We start from the raw sequence: 26,878 nt of genomic DNA, 5'->3' as shown, positions 1-26,878 counted from the left end.
ATTTCTTTACTTCTGCCTCAGTAAAATCATCTGTCTTAATTTTAACCTCACCTAGACTGCTGCAAAGACTCTCAGCTTTACTTGATTATATCCAAACTCAATTCTTCCAACTTCCTCCTTGATAGCCTTCTCAGATTTGCCCTTCAGACAGTCCACTCATGCAAATCTCTGCCAGTCAAATTGCCTCCAATGTATATGAAGAACATCAATTCTATACATTCTATTACACGCAAAACAAAAATATGCCCATTCTAAAGTCAACAACTACTTCTGGATGTAGCATTGAAACAACCTGAATCCGATATTTTTTAAAATTTGAGCAATGTATCAATGTTTTTGATAATGAAGATAATGCAAGCCAGATATCTTACCTTCTGGTGCAGGAACTGGTTTAATGTCACAACTTCTTCCAGATGCTGCAAGAAAAAATTGGAAAGAAGACAAAGGAAAAAGGTTGTGTTTAAGGCGCACGGACATCACCCTGAGAACAAAATTAAATGCTACACATCCAATCCTGATTTTAAGAATTTCTCTTTTAGTTTGGTGAAAGGCAAGAGATCCGCCCTGCAAAATACAAAAAGTTCTGGGGCATACCTTACAACACTGTTGCAATAAACAATTACAATTAAAATGGTGCCCTTTCCATAAGAGCACATTGTTTTCTGATTATTATGGTTACTATTTTATTAGTAACACAATTGGACACAAAGATCATAACACATACCTATATGTATTGCTAGACAAATCAAGGGAACTAGCTAATCTTTTACAGGTGAGCATTGCCATCAAAGATTTGATAGTATCATAAGCAAAGATAGGCAAGTAGTATCCCAGTTTATCTTGTTAGAACCAAGTATATAACATATATAATGTATGTATGTTGGCATTTCACTACCAGGAATCCTATGGATTACAAAAAGTACCCACCCAACACTAGGCTAGTTTCCAGTGTGATTTTAATGTCAACTTCTATCCTTTCATTCCCCATTTCATTTGTTGAACCTGGATGCAACAAAAAAAAACATTTTATTCCTGGTCAGTCTTGGTAAGTCGGGTTTATTGAATTCTTAGATGAAAACCTTCATGTTGATGCCACAATGGGGGAATTATAGCATCTTTGGTCTATCATCATTCTTGCATTCAGAATAATCATCTGTATTTATCTTGACCAGAACATCTTTCTCCTATTTGTGGTATTCTGTATCGGTAACTGGTGAACAACATCGACCTATGGGTTATTATTAGAAACTACCACAGCACCATGTTACCCAGTGTTCCTCCATCAGTGTTACTTCATCATTCCAGGCATACAACACTACAAAGATTACAGCTTTCAACAACTATTCTGCTTACCCTGTGCTGGAGGTGGCACATGCTGATTGACTTACAGAAGAGGCCACTATGTTGTCCTCCACCCTAGCTCTGGTTGCAGGAGATCCAGCAATATCAACACTCTGGCTTGGGAGGCGGTGGCAGTGCTGGTCAGAGCCATTGCTGCACAGAGGTTGGCCATCCAGGGCAGAAAGAAGATGAATAATGTAATCTGTGCTGCCAAGGTAAGGCAACCATCTAATAGCACTAAATTCTCACACTCACAAGCCCAACACACATTCACTGGCAGCTCACTCACTGCCAGCTCAAGGGACATCAAAACTCTCTCACACACACCCTCATATCTCTATCTGGCCTCATCTGGAGACAGCCTCACCATCTTGAGGCCACTTGCATAGATCAACATGGGATATACACGCCGTGCGATATCATCCTTCCCCAGTAAAGACCTCGCCCTGCAGCCTCTTCCCTTGCCTGAGGCGATTTCTTCCCCTTCCCCAAGCAAACCTTAGTCCTATGGCTGGTCTGGTAGGTAGTGACCTACCCATGAGCCCCCCTAAAAGTGACATGGTGCTGCCAGCAAAGGCTGGCACGAATAACCACAAGTGCTGCCGGAGCAAGGTAGGCAAACAAACCTCGAAGTCCTAAGGAAAGTGCAGCTCGCCAGATGCACATCACTTGTGTACAATTGTCAAGCACACTGGCACGCAATCATGCTGACGTGCCCAGATGATCCAGTGTGAGGGAATGATTCCGGCAAGCAGGGCTTATAATGAGATGATAAAGCATTGAAATTAGGATACTGATATGCAGCGGCGGGAAACACGTCCCACCAGCGAAGGGTGGAGCAGACAGTCGCAAACTGGTCTCAGGGTGGCATAAAACCAATTTTTGACCTTCTCACCATATTGTCTGCTCATACCCGCCATGATGCCCACTGCCAACAGGACCAGGCAATTCTGCCCATTATCTTATTTCCATGAACCCAGTGATACCTTTTACCATAAATATAAGGATTATTATATGAAGGAACTACAGTGGCTGTCAGCCACTGCATTAAATAAAACCACAATCTTGAAGGTTACAGCAAAAGACGAGACTTAGGGTTTGTTTATGAAAGGTTGGTCGAAATGAGAATTTACAAACAGAACAAAAAGAAATGTAATTCACAAAATGCACCTGATAGCAACCAACTTAATGAAGATTTTCTGCAATAAATTTGATTTATTTACAGCTTTGTTTTACAAGTACAAATGTTTTCTTTTGGAGAAATGTTCAGTTTTGCTGAGAAGAATTCTTTTGCTGCACCTAAAAAAAAACACTTAAAGAATTTGTAAAATACCATGTATTAATCTAATTGTCTAATCATCGGTAAAGTATGTGATATAAAAAAGTAGTCCCCTTCTCTCTTTCACTGTCAGGTTTCCTGAGCTTCTCCTGAAGCAAGTGCAGCAGCAGTTAAATTTAAATCAGCCTCCAAGATGCGAAATAAGTATCCCACCTCTCCAAAAAAGGGGCATTTGCACACCATGCTACCTGCCACCATTAAAAACATCAGCAGGTGCATATATGTTGGATTGGGTTCGTGCTGTGTGCTTTTTAGGGTTAACCACCTTGTCTCCTGACCTCACCCCACCCAACAAGGGGGTGGGTGGAGGTGGGTTGGTTAATATTGAGGCTATTGAGGCTACTGCTTGACTTCAGTGTCTACCAGTATGTGTGTGCTTGACTGTTTTCCAAATAAATTGAAGGAAAAAGTAGGGGACATATCAAAGGCTTTATTCATGAAATTTAAGAATTTAATTTTAAAAGTGAAAGAAAAAATGAAATTAAGGGCAGAATCTTCTGCTCTCACTGGTGGTGAGTTTGGAGGCAGGGAGGTCATGTAATTAGGCGGAATGATGGTGTACCAGAAACCTGCCGCTCCCCCACCTCTGCCAAAATTTAGTTCTGGGCGGGAAGTGCATGGTCCACCTTCCTGCCTCACTATCTATTGAGGCTCTTAAATGGCCAGTTAATGACCTCCTAAGGGCCTCATCCTGCCACCACTAGTATTAACCCAGATGTGGAGGGGCTTGTCACCTAATACCATGCAACCAGCTTGTCACTTCCTGGGGAGTGTGAGGGGGGAACGCTAATAGCCCTTGATCAAGGGGCTGGACATTAGAAAAGGGAGCCAACTGAGAGCCATGCCCCTGTCCTTGCTGCCAACTGCCCTGCAACCCTGTGCCCACGACCCCTATTTTGTGAAACTTTGCCGTCTCCTGCTGCACCCCCTACACCGCTTCCCTCTCTCCCACAACATTACTTACCTGTCGTCTGGGTTGCACTGCAATCCGGGGACTCCAGTGCCTGTCCTTCTGGCAGCAATCACAATGCTCACACCCCTCCCACTGGCTCTGCTGAGCACGAGCTTCTGGCCTCTGATTGGCCAGCAGCTCTCAGTGGGCGAGACTTCCAGCCCCAGGATTTTGATTCTAGGGGTTTCTCAGCAGCTCTCAAGTCGGTAGGTGTAACCCCAATGCCCGAACAAGATTCTGCCCTAAGAGTGGGAGACTTAGTGAGAAAGCGAGGAATTCAAATATTACTAAACAACAGTATGTTTATATTCTGATCTGGTGGGTAAAGTAGATATAGGCCCAGATTTTCATGGAGTTGAACATTTGGAGGCCTTTAAAAATGGCGGGGAAACTCCATTCTAGGATTCCCTGCCCCATTCCCATTTCAAGCTATTTCTGCCAAGCTGGGATAAGGAAGCAAATAGCAAGTCTACAGGCAGTGCTCCTGACTTTTCCAATTTCATTGCTGGGTTGGGCATTTCAAACAGTCCCTCCACTAATTTTAATGGCGCCAGGGTTGTTTTGTTAGTAAATGTAATTCAATGCACGTAGGGGAGTGGTGAAGCATGGGGTGCCCTAGTCTTGGGAAAACTAAAAAGAAACAGTCATTCAATATTCCCCTTGAAAAACATTGTCCCTCAACCTTCTCATACAGCTGTCAATCACACACAGCCATTCATAGTATCAATGTCAAAAAGCTTTAATCCACTTCACCACTTAATCTTATTTAAACAAGCAAACAGGTATCAAAAAAAACTCTTCGAAGAAGATTATTGCAAGGTAATAAAGATGTCTATTAAACACAGCTAGCATTCCCTACAAGGTTATCAACATTACCCAGGGGGCTGAGTCCATTAGCCATTCTTGGATATCAGCCAAGCATTCATAATGATGTAATTTGGGAAAAAAAACTGGTCACAGAATCACAGAACTGTAACAGTTCAGGAAACCATTTAGCCCATCATGTCTGCACTGGCTCTCTGAATGAACAATTCATAGTGCCGCTCTGCTGCTTTCTCCCTGTAACCCTGTACATTCTTCCTTTTCAGATGACAGTTTAAGTCCATTTTGCATGCTTCGATTGAATCTGCCTCCACCGCATTCTCAGACAGTGCATTCCAGACATTAACTATTTGCTGCATGAAAGTTTTTTCATATATTACTTTTGCTTCTTTTGCAAATTACTTTAAATCTGTGCCCTCTCATTCTCAATCCTTTTACAAATGGGAAGTTTTTCCCTACTCCGTCCAGACCCCTCATGAATTTGAATACCTCATCAAATCTCCTCTCAGCCTTCTTTTCTCCAAGGTAAACAATTTTAACTTCTCAAATCTATCTTCATAACTGAAGTTCCTCATCTCTGGAACCATTCTTAATCTTTTCTGCACTTTTTGCAATGCCTTCACATCCTTCCTAAAGTACAGCACCCAAGCCTGGATGCAATACCCTAGCTGAGGCCGAACTAGTGACTTACACAAGTTCAACATGATCTCCTTGCTCTTGTACTCTATTCCCCCTATTAATAAAGCCTAAGAAACTGTATGCTTTATTAACTGCACTCTGAACTTGTTCTACTGCCATCAATGAATTGTGCACATATACACCTAGGTCCCTTTGCTCCAGCACCTGCTTTACAGTTTTATCTTTTATATTGTCTCTCCATGTTCTTCCTGGTAAAAGGAATCACTTCACATTTCCCCACATTGAACTTCTTCTGCCCCCTTTCTGCTCACTCCTCCAACTTATCTATGTCCTTTTGAATTTCCAGACTGCCCACTTCACAGTTCACAATACTTCCAAGTTTCATATCAATTGCAAATTTTGAAATTCTGCCCTATACGCCAAGGTCAAGGTCATTAATACACATCAGGAAAATCAAGGGTCCCAACACTGACCGCTGGGAAACTCCACTACAAACCTTCCTCCAACCCAAAAACCATCAATTAGTCACTATGTTTCCTTTCACTCAGCCAATTTCATATCCATGTTGTTACTGTCCCTTTCATTCCATGAGCTATAACTTTGCTCCCAAGTCTGTTGTGTGGCACTGTACCAAATGCCTTTTAAGTCCTTATATATCAAATCAACAGCATTGCCCTCATCAACCTCCCTGTTACCTCTTCAAAAAACTCCAGCAAGTTAGTGAAACATGATTTTCCTTCAAGGAATCTCGTTGGCTTTCCTTAATTAACCCGCATTTGTTCATGTGACTATTAGATTTGCCCTGAATTATTGTTTCTAGAAGTTACCCCACCACTGAAGTTAAACTGACTGCCTGTAGCTACTGGGCTCATCTCTACACCCTTTCTTGAACAACGTTTGCAACTTTGCAGTCATCTGGTATTACCCGTAAGTAGAAGGAAGATTGGAAAATTATGGCCAGTACCTTTGCAATTTCTACTCTCGCTTCCCTCAGTAGACTAGACCGAGCAATGTAATTGCACCTTTTTTGTTCCTTAGTTCTAGCCAAATAGATTCTGTCCTTGACCCTTCTGGGATATCCTTTCTTCTACACTGCACACAACTTTGATACCCACCTCCTTGATGAAAATCTGGCCCACAGATTGGAATCTTCAACCTTATTTATCCAACTCTTTATTCACTAAAGGAATATAGAATTTAGTTATATTTCAGAAACAAATTTAAAACCGGGATTTCATAACTACAGCAATCTCTTATAAACCATTGCTGTCAGACCTGGATACTCTCCCCAGTGCTGACAGACTCTGGGAATACATTAATGAACTAAAAACCTTAATTCTACCTCCTGCTCCCTAACCCTTAAGCCAGCTAAGCCTCGAGGTTGACCTCTCCACAGTGCTAGCAAACCAAGGAAAGCCCCATACTGCTAAGCTTCAGATCCCTATTGTAGTGCTACTAAATCCCAGCACTTACACACCCACATCCTAAACTGATAGGGTTTCAACTGTAGACACTACTCTAAATGGTTTTCTCGCTTATGTGACATGCACTGATTAATTATTTAAGTGGTTGTGGTGCTTTATCATCTGACCAAATACAAACTTTTCATAAACCCCCTCGGAGGAAAAATGCACTGCAGCTCCCCCCAACTTGCTGTGATCAATAGTACAGGAGATTTGCTAATTCAGTTAAAAAAAAGAGATTCATATAAGTTGTGCCTTTTGCTCCAAAATGTGCTATACTTCATTTAATTGAACAGTTACCTGAAATAATTCTTTCCCCAACGACAAGGTCATGAAAGTGCAGGGTTAATAGCAGGAAACATTTTTAAACCTACAGCTAACAGGTTCAATAGGCTCATGACTTGACAAATGTCTGTGGAAAGCTACAACATGGTACCCCTGATGGAAGGCAATGGTCAACAAAATGACATCTATTCATAAATTATGCTGGATTTTTAGAAAATCTGAAGTACATTACTAGTCCACCTTCAGATCACCTTCAGATGAAATTGATTGGCTGACATAGTGAATTCACCAATACTGAATGGCTATAGGTGCAACAGATAATTGTTCTAAATAACTTAACTTTAACCAGCTTTTGCAAATTGTACAATTGTGACTACATTATTGTAAAGGCTTCTTACTTTAGAATGCTTTAACCAAGGACAAAGTCACACAAGTCAGCATCCAGAACAATTAACGCAGATACCAAATGTTATGTTATTCTTTGTCTTCATTGAAGAAAATGCTACAATTATGTTAGTTTGCATCTCTGAATCTCCTTTTGCATCATTTAAAGCTAAATTAATACTAAAGGAAGCTGATTAAATTTTTTTTGAGCTTGGAGACAGAAAATGCAACAAGAGGCTATAAGAAAACTAATACTAATAAACTGTGCATGCTGGCAAACCTAAAAGAATTTCTCTGGCAACCAGGGTTTCTGTACACACTTATTTTAAGATCTGAAGCAGCTACTATGTAGCTATCATTAGCTTGCTTTTTCTACAAAATCAAATATCATAATTAAGTCCTCTGAAACATTAGGTCTCAATTTGTGTCTCATATGTCAATTTTGTCCTGACATTGAACTGCAACCATTTGAGCCAATTTTGTTTTGTGGACTACAACTTATGGGAAATTTCTAGAATTTTGGCCATCTTAGATTTCTTCTATGACAGCTTCACTACACGGACAAAAGTTAAACTTCATAGATAAATGGAACATGTACATACGCTTCCATCATAAAAAGTAGTATGCTAAGTTTAAACTTCCGAAGGGCAATTACTCTGCACCGGGAACCATCTTAAACTCCGATTTAAATCGGAGACTTTGGATAATTTCAACTCTATTAGCAGAATGATTGCCCAGGAAAAGTTAGAAGGACTAAAACCACTGCTAATTCCTCGGCCACTATGGTATTGACTCTCCTCACTGCTCAACTACCCCGCAAACAGCAGCCCCTGACTACCTCTCAACTCCCCTGATCCCCAATTAACCCCCCCCACTGCCCTCCCCCAAGCTACACCCCGACTTCCAGCCAGACCACCCCACCCTATTATCATCCTAACCCCAAACTACCCCCTCACACCGACCTACCCTAACACCCACCAACCCCATCCCCCGAACCATCCTACCCACTTACATTACAATTTTACCTTTTCCTTGGCTTCTCGAAGTGGCTAGGATCTTTAAACCTAGCTGGTTTATGGCACCTAGTGTTTCACTTCCCCCCCCAACGACGCTGCCCTGCAACAGAAGGCCTCAGGAACCAGGTACACCGGGCCTGGGTGGAAAAGAACAGGCGAGCAATGTGCAGCTCCTGACTAAGTTAAGTCAAAAATATCAATCTAACTGTGATTACCACTCCTCGGAAGTTCTGAATCAACCTAACAGATTTGTCTCCATTCTAGTTAGTTTCCTTCTTAGAATGCAAGTGAATTTTGTGACATGCGGCCAAATATTAACTCTTAGAATAATTGCATTAGTTCTGTGCCAAAATGAATATTTAACAAGTGGGATTTCAGTCTGTTAGAAACAGTGTCAATTAAACTGGATGTTTCCCTAAGTTTATCTCACTCGACACAAAATTACACTTCTCTCTATGTATTAACACTTCTGTGTATTAACACTACATGTATGTAACAAAACCATCTGTGCAAATGTTATGGACGGTGTAACAAGTATTTGGCACACAAGCACTTAATTTCATTTTTCTATGGGCTATATTTAGAGCTCTATTCTTTTATTTAAGAGGGAATTTGATAAATATTTGAAGAAAAATATTCAAGGGTGTGTAAGGAGATGGGATTAGAGTAGATAGCTCTCAACCACATCTAATAAAGGAATAGTCATGATGGATCACATGGCTTGCTTCCATGTTGAAATGTTTGATTTATTTTCATCATCTGCACTAATCCTGAATTTAATGTATGGTACATTTTCTTCACACAAAATGTATCAGCAATGTTCATCTTAAAGCATTAAATCATTGAGAACATAGCTTTATTTAAAAAAAATTGGCTGAAGAATGATTGTTTTTCAGGACAAGTGGGCAATTTGAAGTGATTAAAGCTTAAAAAAAATGAAGATTTTTTTAAGAACAGACAATATATGCTGGATTAAATTATCTTGTACCAAAGATATTAAATCAAAAAGATTATTTTCCTGCAAGTCATGGAAAATTTTAAAAAATCTAGCATGTTTCCATACATTCTAAAAATATCCTTGCAGCAATGGCACAATAAAGCATCAATATGAGCACGCAGCTCTCAGTACAAAGCAGAAAAACATATTTTACTTACGTTGCACAATACGGCTAAAATGCAGTGAATGAAGAGAAATCAACAGCTGTACTGGCAGGTGGAGCAGCTGATGAAAGTCACACGGATACCGCTGTAATGGATGATCTCAATAAAGGCAGAGTCTGGGTTGCTTTGTACATACAATAAGCTGAATATTAATGAGTCTATCCAAGTATGCGTTCTTCCTCTTTGCCCTACTGTAGCTGTGCCAAGAATTTGCAATGTATGCAGCATGCTGTAGCCATGGCAACACCAAGACAGAGCTGAATAAAAATATTGCAGTACCAAGTGAGCTAGGGCTGTAACAAATAGTTTCCTTATTCCCAATTAGTAAATTTGCACTGATTGTTCATCAAATCCTTCTGCACAGAAGGAGATCATTAGGTCCATTGTTCTGGTGTCAGCTCTTTGTTAGAGCTAAAAACAAAAAACTGCGGATGCTGGAAATCCAAAACAAAAACAGAAATACCTGGAAAAACTCAGCAGGTCTGGCAGCATCGGCAGAGAAGAACAAAGTTGACGTTTCGAGTCCTCATGACCCTTCAACAGAACTAAGTAAAAATAGGAGAGGGGTGAAATATAAGCTGGTTTAAGGTGGGGGGAGAGGAGTGGGGGGGGGGGGTGTTGTAGGGACAAGCAAGCGATAGGAGCAGATAATTAAAAGATGTCACAGACAAAAGAACACAGAGGTGTTGAAGGTGGTGATATTATCTAAAAAATGTGCTAATTAAGAATGGATGGCAGGACATGCAAGGTACAGATAGCTCTAGCGGGGGTGGGGTGAAATAAGACTAAAAGGGCATAAAAGGTATAGATTTAAAAATAATGGAAATAGGTGGGAAAAGAAAAATCTATATAAATTATTGGAATAAAAAAGGGAGGGGGAAGAAACGGAAAGGGGGTGGGGATGGAAGAGGGAGTTCAAGATCTAAAGTTGTTGAACTCAATATTTAGTCCAGAAGGCTGTAAAGTGCCTAGTCGGAAGATGAGATGCTGTTCCTCCAGTTTGCGTTGAGCTTCACTGGAACAACGCAGCAAGCCAAGGACAGACATGTGGGCAAGAGAGCAGGGTGGAGTGTTAAAATGGCAAGCGACAGGGAGGTTTGGGTCATTCTTGCGGACTGACCGCAGGTGTTCTGCAAAGCGGTCACCCAGTTTGTGTTTGGCCTCTCCAATGTAGAGGAGACCACATTGGGAGCAACGAATGTAGTAGACTAAGTTGGGGGAAATGCAAGTGAAAGGCTGCTTCACTTGAAAGGAGTGTTTGGGCCCTTGGACGGTGAGGAGAGAAGAAGTGAAGGGGCAGGTGTTGCATATTTTGCGTATGCATGGGGAGGTGCCGTAGGTGGGGGTTGAGGAGTAGGGGGTGATGGAGGAGTGGACCAGGGTGTCATAGAGCTATCCAGTTTATCTCACTCTTTCCTGATAGCCCTGCAACTTTTTTCTTTTCAATTATTTACCCAATTCCCTATTCTAAGTGGCTATCTAATCTTCTTCCTCTAACCTTTCAGTCAGCGCATTCCAGATCATAGTATATTTATGTTTGTACATCATTAGGCCATTCTTTCAGCCACAGATGAAAATCAAGCTACAGAATGAAGGATATCCTGGTCAAGTATTCTTCTTAATTATCCACTGTGATAATCAGACCAGATCTTATTTCTTCTTTCAATTTTTCTGATTTGTATGGTCAACTCAAGGGAGGGTGAAATTATCTGTACAATGAATTTCTTCAGCACTGCTTCAAATTCTGGAAACAGCTTGCATTTGTATAGCGCTTATGAGGTATGAAAATGTTGCAAGACACCTCCAAGGAGCATAAAGTAGATTTTAAGGAATGCCTCAAAGGAGGTGGGGGACAGGGGAAGAGAGGTTTAACAAGGAAATTTCAGAGCTCAGGAACCAGAACACTGAGGGCAAGTATGCCAGTGGTAGAGCGAAGAAAACTGGTGATGCAGAAGAGGTCAGAATCAGAGAAGCACATAGATCTCGAAGGTTTGTAGAGCTGCAGGAAGTTACAGGAATAGACGGGTGAAACTATGGAGTGACATGAAAACAAAAGCAGAACTGAAACTGGTAAGTTCATCTACATAGCAGAGTCATTGGCTGTGAGTTTGCAACAGTTCAGGGGTAAAGTTTACCCCTGCACATTCATATTTTGATAAATCCATTAACATCCCACTCACTTACCAATAAAGCCTAATGGAATAAACTCACTTTCAGTATTGCAGTAAATACAGGACTTGTGTTCCCAGATCCAGTGAACATCATGCGGAATGGCCAGAAATTGCCAAATTAACAAACCTTCAATGGCAATCTTAACATACAAGGAAATATCTCAAAATGCATTAACCCCATGCAGAGGAGAAAGTAAGACCTATCTTCGAGATTCGAAGCCACAGAGGAAGAGTAGGAAACTTGAATTGAACTACATAATTCCAGTGGTTCAGATTTAGGCAACATTTTGACATTAATATAATGTTTTACATTTGTTGCCAATTAACAGCTGGGAAGAGTGTCCTGCAATCACCATTGTGATGAAGCAGTCTGGGAAGAGTGTCCTGCAGTCAGCACCATGTTGAAGCAGTTTGGGGAGAGTGTCCTGCAGTCAGCATCACGGTGAAGCAGTCTGGGAAGAGTGTCCTGCAGTCAGTTCTTGTTGAAAATAACAAAAGTGATATCACAAGACAGCATGAGAGAGCAGTGGAGAGATCAGAACCAGCGTGAGTGTGGGGAAGCTTCACAAAGTGACGTCAGCACAAAGGTGAGTGCTGACTGGTGAGTAGCGGGTAAGTGTTTTTCTCCAGTTTTACTCCAGTTTAAAATAGATTAAGCTAAGGAAAGGTAAGAGTTCTAGTTTTTACTTAAAGTACATAAATAATTAACTTTTTTTTACGGTATTTAACTTAAAGTAAGGGGTTTTTTTCAACCAGAGGCATGGCAGGGCAGCTCAGTCCTGTGTTATGTACCACCTGCAACATGTGGGAAGCCCTAGATGCTCCTTGCGCTCCGACTGACCATGTGTGTAGGAAGTACCACCGGCTGCAGCTACTTGAGCTCCGAGTTTTGGAGCTTGAGTGGCAGCTGGAGGCACTGAGGCGAGGCTGAGAGTTTCGTGGATAGACGTGGTCACCCCACAGCTTACAGAAGTGCAGACAGGGAGGGAATGGGTGACCAGTTAGAAGAAAGGTGTCAGGCAGGTAGTCAGGAGATCCCTAGGGTGCATTTCACTCGAGAACCGTTTATCTATGTTGGAAAATGGTGAGATTGACGGTTCCTCTGGAGTGTGCAGCCATGCTCATGGCATTGTGAGTGGCTCAGCTGCACGGTGGGGGGGGGGGAAGAGAGGGAAAGAGCAATAGTGGCAGGAGACTCAATAATAAGGGGAACGGACAGGCATTTCTGTGGCCACAGATGTGACTCCAGGATGGTATGTTGCCTCCCTGGTGCCAGGGTCAAGGATGTCACTGAACGGCTGCAGGGCATTCTAAAGGGGGAGGAAAAACAGACAGAGATCGTGGTACATTTTGGTATCAACAGCATAGGTAGAAAGAGGGATGACGTCCTGCAAGCAGAATTTAGGGAGCTAGGAAACAGATTAAAAAACAGGACCTCAAAAGGTGGAGAAGGGCTGGACACAGTTGAGGGCCCTGTCAACCACCGTGGGTGGAAAACCTCGGTTAAGAAAGGAGGACGACATGTCAGAGGAACTGTTTTTGAAGGTAGCATCATCAGAACAGATGTGACGGAGGCGAAGGAAGGAGTCCTTACAGGAAGCGGGATGTGAGGAGCTGTAGTCGAGGTAGCTGTGGGAGTCAGTAGACTTGTAATGGATATTGGTGGACAGTATATCACCAGAAATTGAGACAGAGGGGTCAAGGAAGGGAAAGGAAATGTCAGAGATGGACCATGTGAAAATGATGGAGGGGTGGAGATTGGAAGCAAAATTAATAAATTTTTCCAGGTCCCGACGAGAGAATGAAGCAGCACCGAAGTAATCATCAATGTACCAGAGAAAGAGTTGTGGGAGGGGGCCAGAGTAGGACTGGAACAAGGAATGTTCCACATACCCCATAAAGAGACAGACATAGCTAGGGCCCATGCGGGTACCCATAGCCACACCTTTTATTTGGAGGATGTGAGAGGAGTTAAAAGAGAAATTGTACAGTGTGAGAACAAGTTCAGCCAGACGGAGGAGAGTAGTGGTGAATGGGGATTGTTCGGGCCTCTGTTCAAGGAAGAAGCTAAGGGCCCTCAGACCATCCTGGTGGGGGATGGAGGTGTAGAGGGATTGGACGTCCATAGTGAAGAGGAGGCGGTTTGTGCCAGGGAACTGGAAATTGTTGATGTGACGTAAGGTGTCAGAGGAATCACGGATGTAGGTGGGAAGGGACTGGACAAGGGGAGAGAGAAGGGACTCAAGATAACGAGAAATGAGTTCCGTGGGGCAGGAGCAAGCTGACATGATCGGTCTACTGGGACAGTTCTGTTTGTGGATTTTGAGTAGGAGGTAGAAGCGGGCCGTCTGAAGTTGGGCGACTATCAGGTTGGAAGCTGTGGGAGGAAGATCCCCAGAGGAGATGAGGTCAGTGACAGTCCTGGAAACAATGGCTTGATGTTCAGTGGTGGGGTCATGGTCCAGGGAGAGGTAGGAGGAAGTGTCTGCGAGTTGACGCTCAGCCTCTGTGAGGTAGAGGTCAGTGCACCAGACAACAACAGCAACACCCTTGTCAGCAGGTTTGATGTCAATGTTGCGGTTGGACCTGAGAGAACAGAGTGCAGTAAGTTCAGAGAGAGACAGATTAGAATGGGTGAGAGGAGCAGAGAAATTGAGACGACTAACGTCACGCCGACAGTTCTCAATGAAAAGATCAAGAGAAGGTGAGAATCCAGAGGGCGAGGTCCAGGTGGAGGGAGAATATTGGAGGTGAGTAAAAGGATCCGTTGAACGGGGAGAGGACTCCTGCCCAAAGAAGTGAGCATGGAGACGAAGACGGCGGAAGAAGAGTTCAGCATCGTGCCGAGACTGAAATTCATTGAGATGAGGGCATAAGGGTATGAAACTAAGTCCTTTGCTGAGCACTGAACGTTCAGCGTCGGAGAGGGGAAGGTCAGGGTGTATAGTGAATACACGGCTGGGGCTGGGATTGGAAGATGGGGGGGGGACGGAGGGACAGGCAGGGGTGGAGGGTCCTAGATGGGTGTTGGTGTCGATGAGTTGTTGGAGCTTGCATTCCTTAGCACTTGAGAGAAAGAGAAAAAGTTTCTTGTTGAGGCATCGGATGAGATGAAGAATAAAATGAAACTGGGGGCATGCGCAGCTTTGAAAAAGGGTACGGCGGTGCTGCTGGAGGGAGAGGTCGAGTGTGTTCATATGGCGGCGCATGGCACTGAAGGTGGATCTCAGAATGTGACGGGAACAGCAGTCCGAGAAACGTTTTAAGTCCCAGAGATACCTGTAATCCTGGGTGGGTTCGAAACATGAGGGATGGAATTTCAGTTGAAATCCACGTGGGGTAAGTCGGAGACAGAGACAGTCACTGAGAAAGGAGATATGGCTGTGAAAGCGGGTTTTAGTAAACACCTTGTCAAACTACAGGCCAGTCAGTCTAACCTCAGTGGTGGGAAAACTATTGGAAGCAATTCTGAGGGACAGAATTAATCTACACTTGGAGAGGCAGGGATTAATCAAGGACAGTCAGCATGGTTTTGTTAAGGGGAGGTCATGTCTGACCAATTTGATTGAATTTTTCAAAGAGGTGAACAGGTGTGTAGATGAGGGCAATGCATTTGACGTATCTACTTGGACTTAAGCAAGGCTTTTGATAAGGTCCCGCATGGGAGATTGATAATGAAGGGAAGAGCCCATGGGATCCAAGGCAATTTGGTTAATTGGATACAGAATTGGCTGAGTGGCAGCAAGCAGAGGATGATGGTTGAGGGGCACTTTGTGACTGGATGCCTGTGTCCAGTGGGGTTCCACAGGGATCAGTGTTGGGTCCCTTGCTGTTTGTGGTATATATAAATGATTTAGACTTGAATGTAGGAGGGTTGATCTGTAAGTTCTCAGAAGACACAAAAATTGGTGGGGTGGTAAATAGTGAAGAGAATAGCCTTAGATTACAGGAGGATATAGACGGGCTGGTCAGGTGGGCTGATCAGTGGCAAATGGAATATAATCCAGATAAGTGTGAAAGTATGAGGTGATGCACTTGGGAAGGACAAACAAGGCATGGAAATACACGATGAATAGTAGGACCCTGGGAAGTACCGAGGATCAGAGGGACCTTGGTGTGCACGTCCACCAGTACAGCGGGACAGGTAGATAAGGTGGTTAAGAAGGCATATGTGATACTTGCCTTTATTAGGCGAGGCATAGAATATAAGAGCAGGGAGGTATTGCTGGAACTGTATAAACACTGGTTAGGCCACAGATAGAATATTGCATGCAGTTCTGGAATCTGCATTATAGGAAGGATGTGATTGCACTAGAGAGAGTGCAGAGGAGATTTACCGGGATGTTGCCTAGGCTGCAGAGTTTTAGTTATGATGAGAATTTGGATTGACTGGGGTTATTTTCCCTGGAGCAGAGGAGATTGAGGGGGAACATGATTGAAGTGTATAAAATTATGAGGGACAAAGGTAGGGTAGACAGGAAGGAACTTTTCCCCTTGGTGGAGGGATCAGTAACCAGGGGGCATAGATTTAAGATAAGGGGCAGGAAATTTAGAGGGGATGTGAGGAAGATTTTTTTCACCCAGAGGGTAGTGGGAATCTGGAACTCTCTGCCCGAAAGGGTGGTAGAGGCAGTGACCTTCATATCATCTAAGAAGTATTTGGATGTACACTTGCGATGCTATGGCATTCAAGGCTATGGGCCTAATGCTGGAAAATGGGATTAGAATAGTTAGGTACTTGTTTGACCGGCGCAGATTCGATTGGCCAAAGGACCTTTTTCTGTGCTGTAGACCTCTATGACTCTATAACACATGGAAAAATATATTATTTGTCACACATGGAATTATAATTACCACCTGATGCACCTTTGCCTTACAAAATTAATGTATAGCACTCAGTCACAATGAAAGACTTGTGTAGGATTATATTTACATCTGGCGTATAGCGAGAATCCTGAGTTTTTTTTAAACATATATAAAATGCCTCAAAACATTTCAAAGCACTTCACAAAACAAGCTACTTTTTAAAATTTAGTAAATGTTGAATAGATAGCTGAAAAAAATATACATTTCAGGAACAATACAAATTTTGCTGCTGGAAAGTAGATATGGTACTAGCACATGAATGCCTCTTTGCCAAAAGTATCCAAAACATGCCCAAAAAATATGATTTTGTAAAATGTGCAAATTGCTCCTCTTTTCTTTATATAGACAGCACTAAATTAAAAATTCTGCCTGTACTAATCCAGACCTAAATGTAATCTGCTATAGGTTTAACCACACAAGAATCTTCACACACCAACATAGAACTCAACGCCATTATTTTGATGGGAATGAGGACAGGAAGGAGACAAATCAGTGGCAGCCCATTATCATTACTGAAAACAGTGACCCAAGAGAAACAGATGAGACTCATTAAAACAGATGAGGCAACAACAACTTGTATTTATATAGCACCCTTATCATAATAGAATATCCCAAGATCTTTCACAGGAACATTGTAACATAAAATTTGACAGAGTCAAAAAAAAATAGGGAAAATTACCAAAAAGATAGGAGTGTCTTAAAGGAAAAAAAAAATTGAGGGGTGAAGGGGTTGAAGGAGGGAATTCCAAAGCTTTAGGCCTTGGCAGCTGAAGGCATCGGCAATAATAGTGGAATGATTAAAATCAGGGATGTTCAAGAGGCCGGACTGACAGTAGCACAGATATCGCAGATGGCTGTGTGGTTGCAGGAGATTGCAGAAATAGGGAACGCGAAGCCATGAAGGGATTAGAAAACAAGGATGAGAATTTTGAAATCAAGAGGTTGTTTAATGGGGAGTCATTATAGATCAGTGAGTACAAATCTGATGGGTAAACAGGAACTGGTGTGAGTTAGGAGACAGACAGCAGAGTTTTGCCTGCTCTCGAGTTCACAGAGGGTAGTATTGACCAGGATTGCACTGGAGTAATCAAGTAGAAGACTCACTAAAAAAGATATGCCAAATGGGTAGAAGGATAAGGAAGTATCATCTTATTCAGAGGTTGTTGCCATCAGAATTCTTGAGGCTGCAGGAACCAACCAGATCAAACCAACTGATGGAATATGCAGATGGCTATTTTAACTATCTTAGTTCATGCTACTCAATAGTCCATATCTGCTAGGTATTGCCAACCAACATCAGTGACTACTGATACAAAAAGGCTTCAAAACAAAGACTGCAAGCATGATGAAGATGAATAGGCTCTCAATCGTAATGAAAGTGACACCAGAAGCCAGAATCCGGAAGTTCTGCCCCTGAACCCTACACCCACTATTTCACAGGGTGAGATGAATGGAGGCGGTTGTACTTTGCACATCCGTGGTTCAGGGAGACAGCTGCACATGTTAAAGTGCAGCGGCCTTCAGTCAAATCCTATTTAGACTAGTGGGCTGTCTGATACATGATTTAAGCACTTTAGACAAAACAGGAGAAAGTCTAAAGTTAGGAGAGTTCTTTGGACTGGCAGGGTACCAGGGACACCTTTGGGAGAGATAATGTGCCCTTTGGGAGAGGTACGTTGCCCTATAGGAATGTTAGGTTGTCATAGAGGGCATGAAGGGCCATAGGGAGATAGTAGAGGGGCATGAGGTGGGGCATGGGGAGTGTATGGGAGGTGAGGGCCAGAGGGCTATTTTTGTATTATTGTTTTTTTTGCAGCTGGGACAAAGTGCCAGATCACCAAAGCCGGCTTTACGCCCACCTCTGCGCCTGGCAGCCCCTGTGCTGCCTCAGAACTATTTCCAGGGACAGTTTTTCAGGAGTTAGGTTCGCGGAGCCAGGAATTTTCCCGACTCTGCAGACCCGACCAGGGAGTGAAAACTCAGGCCTGTGTTTCCAATAACTATGAAAAAGGAGTTCAGGTAGATTACTTTCTGCTTGCATACTAACCAAAATAGCACAATAAGATAATTGAACCAAATTTGGTTCAATTAGAAACTAGATATTTTTCTGGAGAAAGGGGAATAAATGGGCCTAACAGTAGCAATTTCCGGCTTTTTTTTTCAACAAGTAGGACTTGGACAGAATGCCTTACGTGCCTTAATTAAATGCTTGCTTGAAAGGCTCGATTTTCTTCAGGAAGCTCATTGTTGGGCTTCCATCCACAGACAAGAGGTGATTTAAATGCAGGATGCATAGTTGTTCTGCACAGATTCCAAATGACCCTCTGGCCCATTCATTTACAATGTCTGATCTTTCAGGAGACATAAGCAACTTGGCATTGATAAATTTATTTTACTCCTAACAGCTTTTGAAAGGAGGCTCTAAGTAACAACATAAATACCAGATGTCAATCAGCAATATGAAGAAATATTAGTAATTTCTACTCTAGGAACAAGAACAAATCTATATTTCTACTTAAAGCAAGAATTCCTTTAAGTTGGGTTGTGTACATTTTTATAATATATATACGCTTATTTTTATAACAACATGCATACACAAGTTCAACCAGCTCCAAGTGACCTTCTTCATACCCGGTTTCTTATATATAAGGCAACTTACAAACCAACAAAGCGTCACCTTAGCTCATGGTCTACTTTGAGATGGAATAAAGTGGTACATGGGCTTAAAATGTGGAAATATCAACAGGGTGTTACACTCCCACGCCCAATAACGTGTTAGCAAATATACAGCTGGAGGCAATCAGTTCAATCAATAGAGTGGCTGATACCACTGAGCATGAAGGCATAAGGGTAGCAGATACAAATTTGTTACAAGGGGCAGAAATACAAGATAGGAATGTGGGCTTGAGAGTGAGTGCGAGCTGTGGTAGGGTGGGGAGGGGAACTTGCTCTGATCCTAAAATTCTTATCTTATCAGTCAAGCTTCTCAATAAGCAATTAGCCTGGAATTAGGAAGTATTAAAGCAGCCTGATGTTCCCATGGCTAGCATAGAACATAGTTGCAATTTAGATCTTGTATAACTTTCCACTTTTGGGTTACAGTGCTTCAAATTAAAAATGGAAGCATTTGGCACCTTGGTGCAAGTTACAGCAATATCATTTGTTGTACGCCTCCTGAGAACAGTGTATTTCTTGGTAGAAGTACATAAGAACATAAGAAATAGTAGTAGGCCATTTGGCCCCTGAAGCCTGCACCGCCATTCAGCAAGGTCATGGCTGATCTGACCCAGGTCTCAACTCCTCTTTTGTGCCAGCTCCTCCTGGCCCTCAACTCCCCGATATTTAAAAACTTTAGCTATCTCCTCTTTAAATACTTTCAGTGATCTAGCCTCCACAACTCTCTGGGGTAGAGAATTCCAGACATCCACTATCCTCAGAGAGAAGAAATTCCTTCATATCTTAGTTTTAAATGAGTGCTCCCTTATTCAGTAACTATGTCCCCAAGTTCAAGATTCCCCCATTGGTGGAAACATCCTCTCAACATCTACCCTGTCAAGCCCCCTCAGAATCTTGAACCCCTCATTCTTCTTAACTCTAATAAATAAAGGCCTAATCTGTTTAGCCCTTCTTGATAAGTCAACCCCTTCATTCAGGAATCAGCCTAGAGAATCTCTTTGGAACTGCCTCCAATGTTAGTATATCCTTTCTTAAATATGGGGACCAAAACTGTACACAGTACTCCAGGTGTGGCCTCACCAACACCCTGTACAGTTGCAATAAGACTTCCCTATTTTTAAACTCCAACCCTCTTGCAATATAGGCCAAAATTCCATTTGCATTCTTAATTACTTGCTGCATCTGCACGCTAACTTCTTGTGTTTCAAGCACAAAAACACCTAAATCTCTCTGTGCTGCACTATTTTGGAGTCTCTCTCCATTTAAGTAATAGTCTGCTTTTTGATTCTTCTTATCAAAGTGCACGACCTCTCACTTTCCTACATTAAACTCCATCTGCCAAGTTTTTGCTCACTCACTCAAACTGTCTATATCCCCTTGCAGATTCCTTATGTCCTCATCACAAAATGCCCTCCCACTTATATTTGTATCGTCAGCAAATTTGGATACATTACACTCTGCCCCTCCTCCAAGTCATTAATATAGATATTAAATAATTGATGCCCTAGGACTGATCCTTGAGACACTTCACTAGTTACATCTTTCCAGCCTGAAATTCCTGACTGTGTTGTGTGCGTTGACTAATCCTCAATCCTTGCTAGTACATTAACCCCAATACCATGAGCTCTTATCTTGTGCAATAACCTTTTATGTAGAACTTTATCAAATGCCTTCTGGAAATCCAAACACACATCATTTATCGGCTCCCCTTTTTCAACTCTGCTTGTTATAGCCTCAAAGAACTTTAGCAAATTTGTCAAACATGATTTCCCTTTCACAAAACCATATTGACTCTGTTTGATTGCATTAAGCTTTTCTAAATGTCCTATTTCTTGCTCAATAGTGGACTCCAGCATTTTCCCAACTACAGATGTTAGGCTGGCTGGCCTATAATTTCCTAATTTTTGTCTCCCTCTCTTCTTGAATAGAAGCATCATATTAGCGGTTTTCCAATCCACTGGGACACTCCAGTGAGTTCTGGAATATTTCGATCAATGCCTCCAGTACCTCTGCAGCCACTTCCTTTAAAACCCTTGGATGCAGGCTATCGGGTCCTAGCAACTTGTCTGCCTTTAGACCCATTAGTTTGTCAAATACTTTGTCCCTCATGATAGAGACTGTAACAAGATCTTTCCTCCCATTAGCCCCTTGCTTATCTGATGTCTTTGAAATGTTTATAGTGTCCTCCACTGTGAAGACTGATGCAAAATATTGGTTTAAATTATCTGCCATTTCCCCGTTCCCCATTATCAATTCTGCAGCCGCATCCTTCAAGATCCCACGCTCACTTTAGCCACTCTCTTTCTTTTTACATACCTATAGAAGCTTTTGCTGTTTGTTTTTATACTTCTTGTCAATTTACTTTCATAATCAATTTTCTCCCTCTTTATTAGCTTTTTACTCACCTGTTGCTGGTTCCTAAAAAATTCCTAATCCTCTGGCCTACCACTGGTTTTCACCAATTTGTAGGTCTTAGTTTTTGATTGGATACTCTTCTTGACCGCCTTTGTTAACCATGGGTGGTTCATCCTTTTCATTGAGTCCTTCTTTTTGACCGGGATAGATTTTTGCTGAACGTCATGAAATATCTGCTTAAATGTCTGCCACTGCTCATCCACTGACCTTCCCCTTGGTCTATTTTCCCAGCCCGTTTTAGACAACTCTTTTTTCATACCTCTATAATTGCCCTTATTTAAGTTGAGGACACTGGTTTGAGACCTGGGTTGCTCGCCCTCAAACGGAATTTGAATTTCTACCATGTTGTGATCACTATCCCCTATAGGATACTTAACTATGATATCTCTTGTTAATCCCACCTCATTACACCTTACTAGATCTAAAATAGCCTATTCCCAGGTAGGTCCTGCAATGTATTGCTGTAAGAAACAATCCCTGATGCACTCTACAAATCTGTCTTCCATGTTACCCCTGCCAATCTGATTTGTCCAGTCAATACGCAGATTAAAACCACCCATGACAATTATAGCAGCCTGCTCACACACCTCCATTATTTCCTGATTCACACTTTGTCCTACAATGAGGCAACTCTTCGGGGACCTATAGACGATTCCCACCCATGGCTTCTTCTCCTTGCTACTCCTTATTTCCACCTGAACTGATTCCACTATCGTGATCTATTGTACCTATATCACTACTCATCACCTCACTGATACCTTGCTCTACTAACAAAGCTATCCCACTACCTTTTCCTTTTTTGCATATTTTTCCGGAATGTCGAATATTGAGTTCCTCGTCGTGGTCACCCTGCAACCATGTCTCTGCAATAGCCATCAAGTCATATTCATTTATTTCTATCTGCGCTGTCAATTCATCTATTTTGTTACAAATGCTGGGTGCATTCAGATAAAGAGCCTTAAGCCTTGACTTTTTCCACTATTACTTATTCTGGTTCTGATTTCAGCTGCACTCTTCTGCTTATATTTTCTGCCCCTTCCTGTCGCACTTTGATTATCGTTCGCCTCTTCACTACCCAGCACTTCTGCTCTCTCATTCCTTTTTGATTTTTTAAACTTCCCTTCAATTGAACCCTCACACACCCACCCCGCAGCCCCCAACCAGCCCACTAATTAGTTTAAAGTCCTATCTACAACTCTAGTTATGCGATACACCAGGACACTGGTCCCAGCATGATTCAAATGAAACCTGTCCCAACTGAACAGCTCTCTCCTTCCCCAGCACTGGTGCCAGTGCCCCATAAATCGAAACCCATTTCTCCCACACCAATCTTTGAGCCACGCATTTACCTCTCTAATCTTATTTACCCTATGCCAATTTGCATGTGGCTCAGGTAGTAATCCGGAGATTATTACCTTTGTGGTTCTGCTTTTTAATTTAGCCCCCAGCCGCATGTAGTCCCTCAGCAGAACCTCCTTCCTAGTCCTACCTATGTCGTTGGTACCTACATTGACCACGACAACTGAATCTTTCCCCTCCCAATCTAACTTCCTCTTCAGCACAGAAGAGCTGTCCTTAACCTTGGCACCAGGGAGGCAACACAGCCTTCGGGACTCTGCCTTGTTGCATAGAATACTATATATTTCCCATACTATGCTATCCCCTATTACTACTACATTTCTCTTTTCTCCCCCAACTTGAATGGCTGTCTGTACCATGGTGCTATGGTCTGTTCGCTCATCCTCCCTGCAGTTTGTGGCCTCGTCCATGCTGGGAGCAAGAACCTCATACCTACTGGACAAGGTCACTGGCTGAGGCTCCTCCAATGCTAAATTCTGGATCCCCATACCTGCCTCACTCGCAGTCACACCCTTCTGTCCCTGACCATGATCCAAATTTGATATAATTAATCTAAGGGGTGTGACTGTCGCCTGAACCAGAGTGTCCAGGTAACTCTCCCCCTCCCTGATGTGTCGCAGAGTGCGCAGCTCGACTTCAGCTCCTCAACTCTGAGCTGAAGTTCCTCAAGCAGCCAACACTTGCTGCAGATGTAGTCACCGTGGATTGCACTGGCATCCACGCCCCACATACTACAGCTGCAATACATCACCTGCCCAGCCATCTCTATTCTATTTAATTAATTTGGATGTTAAATGTTTTCAGAAGTGAATTTCTTAACTGTACTCTTCAGCTGTAATACCATCTCCTGATTTAAACCACTTAGCCAGTCAAGACAGACATGGAAGAGATACTCACCAATTACCTACTTGTTCTCCTTTGAAGTCACACTTTGAAGACAGGTAGAAACAAGTCGAAGGAGCTCCCTGCTGCCGGTTTTTATCTCCCGCCGCCGCTGCCTTTCTTATGCAGGTCTGCTCTCCTTGAAGAAGTGCTCAGCTAGTAACACAGAGGTTGCCCAAGAGCTAGCAAATAAACTTCTGTGATGGGCCCTGGATTATGAGCTATGCCCCAGCTAACTAAAAACCTAACAGGTCACTTCACTTGTAGTTGCTACAAGCTGTCAATGTCATTCTGGGTGTAGGATGATTTAAGGAAAGATAATGAAAGAAGCAGTTGGAACTATTACACCAGAAGAGGAACCCTCAACATCTTAGGTTTTAGTACAAGAACGAACAAAACAACCAAAAGAAAATCACATGCTGGGAAAGTGTACCAGTAGCCAATGTATAACAAGGCTGAAATTCAAATTTATGACTATACCGTGCTTGTGATAAAGTATGGAAAAGGTAGTCATTTCAATCTCTCTCTCTCTCTCTCTCTCTCCCCCCCCCCCCCCCAACTTATATTCCACCCCTTCCTTGGATTCACCTAGTTCTGTTGAAGGGGCATGAGGACTCAAAACGTCAACTCTTTTCTTCTCCGCCGATGCTGCCAGACCTGCTGAGTTTTTCCAGGTAATTCTGTTTTTGTTTTAGTCATTTCAATGGTGTTTGTGGGATAGGCAGCAGTAGATAGGGAAATAACACAATCCATACTTTGTTGGATGCAGATATAATGCATTTATAGAATTACCCAGTAAAGGTAATCCAGCTCAATTAATCATGGCATGTGCGGATATCTAGGAGTTTAAGTCTGTCACCGAGTGCTCCACCATAGACTGCACTGTGAATCCCTGCCCCCTGCCCCACACCCCCACCAGAGCCAGTAGTCATTGAAAGCAGTGAGAACTTCCCCTTTTCTGCTCTCAAGTCACTCTTTGAAACTCCGCAACAAAGTTACACCTTGTTCTCAGATATAGCTGGGTTTTTAAATGGTGATATGGGTAGAAATTTATCTCAGGCTGTTGTGCATGGGCGTTATCGGATCAGCTGCCCTTTGTACACAGCATCTGATATTTAATTCCACTGACATTATGGAATTCAATGTCCATTTTCTGCCACTGCCTGAGATGAATTTCATCCCCAGAGTCTTTTCTTATACCCTTCCCAATAAAAAAACATGTTGAACTGTGAAAGACATAGGTGGCCTGTGTTTTTATGATCATACTTGCATTTTTACACTTTCTTATAAAGTGGGTAGCAAGGGATAGAGGAGAGAAAGAAAATAATTTTACAATTAAAACTGTAAAACGAGAGGTAACAAAAGAAGAGTCGAGATGGCTAACAACATCTGACAATTTTCACAAATCTAAGGCTTAAGATCTTTTCTAGATCTATTGAGTGGTGCCACTTCAGGAATAGTTGGAGGCCTGTGACAACTAATAATTGCTCACCCCAATCAGAAACTTTATTGAAACTGCCACCTAGAAGTATGACAGAACTGGAGGCACCCAAATAAAGATACTAAAGTTAATATGTGTCCCAACGCTTCTGCAATAATTTGCAGCAGGTTTCATACTCCAATGTCAGATGTGCATGTACAGTGATGGTTAGGTGATGCTTATAATTCCCAATTAGGAGCTCTGCACCACAGAAAGAAATACAAAGATATTCTTCATGGCTTCTGCATAACTGCTAATAGGGCACTATACTGCCTGTTAAATATTATTGAAGGTAAAGAGAGCAAACATTTTACCTGCTGTTGCTTCATCTCTAGCAGTGATTTTCCCATCAATCCCATTTGCTTGTGTCACTGTATAGGCTGCTTGACTTCCATCCTGTGCCTCTGCTGGGTTCTCTCTGAGTGAGTAGCCATTCTCAGTCCTGGATATACATTCATCTGAAGCACTCTGCTCTTTAATATCTGCAGCAAACTGATGTGAAGGAGCCTCGAGGACTGTGTTTGAGGCCCACTGTGCTGTGTTTGCCTCAGACTTCCTGTCATCTGCCATTCTTCTTTGTTAAATTCTCAGCTGTAATTAGAATAATTGTACCAGTTATTGATGGCTAACCACACAAACCACAACACTCCTCCTTGCTCAATTTCATTTTCAGATAATTTACCATAACTACTTTAATGACAAACATCCAAAGATCAAAAAAGAGGAAACCTTTTGGGACAGTTTAGGCACCAGCATCACAGGCACTGTACAAACACACTGGATACACATCATTTCTGTGATTTCACTGTCAATGATGCACCATTTTATATCTCAAACTTTGTTGAAGTTTGCAGATTTTAGATATGGCATTGCCTACTTAAAATGTTCTTTTGTTAGGAAATGATTAATTAAACTCAAATTTTGATTTGTGCTGATTTTTAAGCAATAACTCATCCCATTTTCCCTTCCCCACTGGTACATTTTCTATTGGTAAAGCGAAGTACTAGAACTGTGCACTTGCACATCACATTCATTGCCAAGCACATAAAACAAATATTTGTTAAATAAGTAAATGGCTGCTCTGTGAACTTATTCCTCATTTCTCTTCTTGTTTTCTGTATTGGCATGTGGTATGAGTAAAATAGGAAACAAAGACGCTGTATGTGAAATCTCCTCAGAGTCAGAGTACCTTCAGTAACAAAATCAGAAAATACTGGAAACAATTAGGTGAGGCAGTATCTGTTTTTATTTCAGACTTCCAGCATCTGCAGTATTTTGCTTTTGTTTTAGCAACGTCTGTCATTATACCCGTCCGAAGAAGGGTCGTATGGAGTTGAAACATTAACTCTGTTTCTCTCTCCACAGATGCTGCTTGACAGGAGTTTTTCCAACATTTTATGTTTTTGTATTGAATTGTTGTACACCATGAAAATCGTTTGGCTGGACGCTGGACTCTGCACTTTTGCAACAAGATTGGTGGCATTCTCACAATGAGAATTCCCATCCTTTGAAATGAACTTTTTTACTGACATTTTGTTTTTCTAACAAATGGCTACAGAAGACGCTCCACATAAATTTCAAGGGTTATTTATGCCAACTAAATTTACAATGTTATTTCTCCTTTAAT

General features: G+C 42.2%; 1 protein-coding gene across 1 annotated transcript in view; it reads right to left on the bottom strand.

Annotated features, from left to right (window-relative positions):
• map2 (microtubule-associated protein 2) overlaps positions 1-26,878 on the bottom strand; it is a 362,870-nt gene that overhangs the window by 115,726 nt on the left and 220,266 nt on the right. The window contains exons 4-5 of the mRNA XM_041201434.1: positions 25,566-25,842; positions 372-416 (exon numbers count right to left, since the gene is read on the bottom strand). Of these exons, the coding sequence (XP_041057368.1) occupies positions 372-416; positions 25,566-25,821 (301 nt within the window). The 5' untranslated portion in view covers positions 25,822-25,842. The remainder of the gene's footprint in view (positions 1-371; positions 417-25,565; positions 25,843-26,878) is intronic.

Source organism: Carcharodon carcharias, chromosome 12 (assembly GCF_017639515.1).
Source record: "Carcharodon carcharias isolate sCarCar2 chromosome 12, sCarCar2.pri, whole genome shotgun sequence".
Classification (NCBI taxonomy): domain Eukaryota; kingdom Metazoa; phylum Chordata; class Chondrichthyes; order Lamniformes; family Lamnidae; genus Carcharodon; species Carcharodon carcharias.
This window is presented reverse-complemented; position numbering and strand designations above follow the sequence as displayed.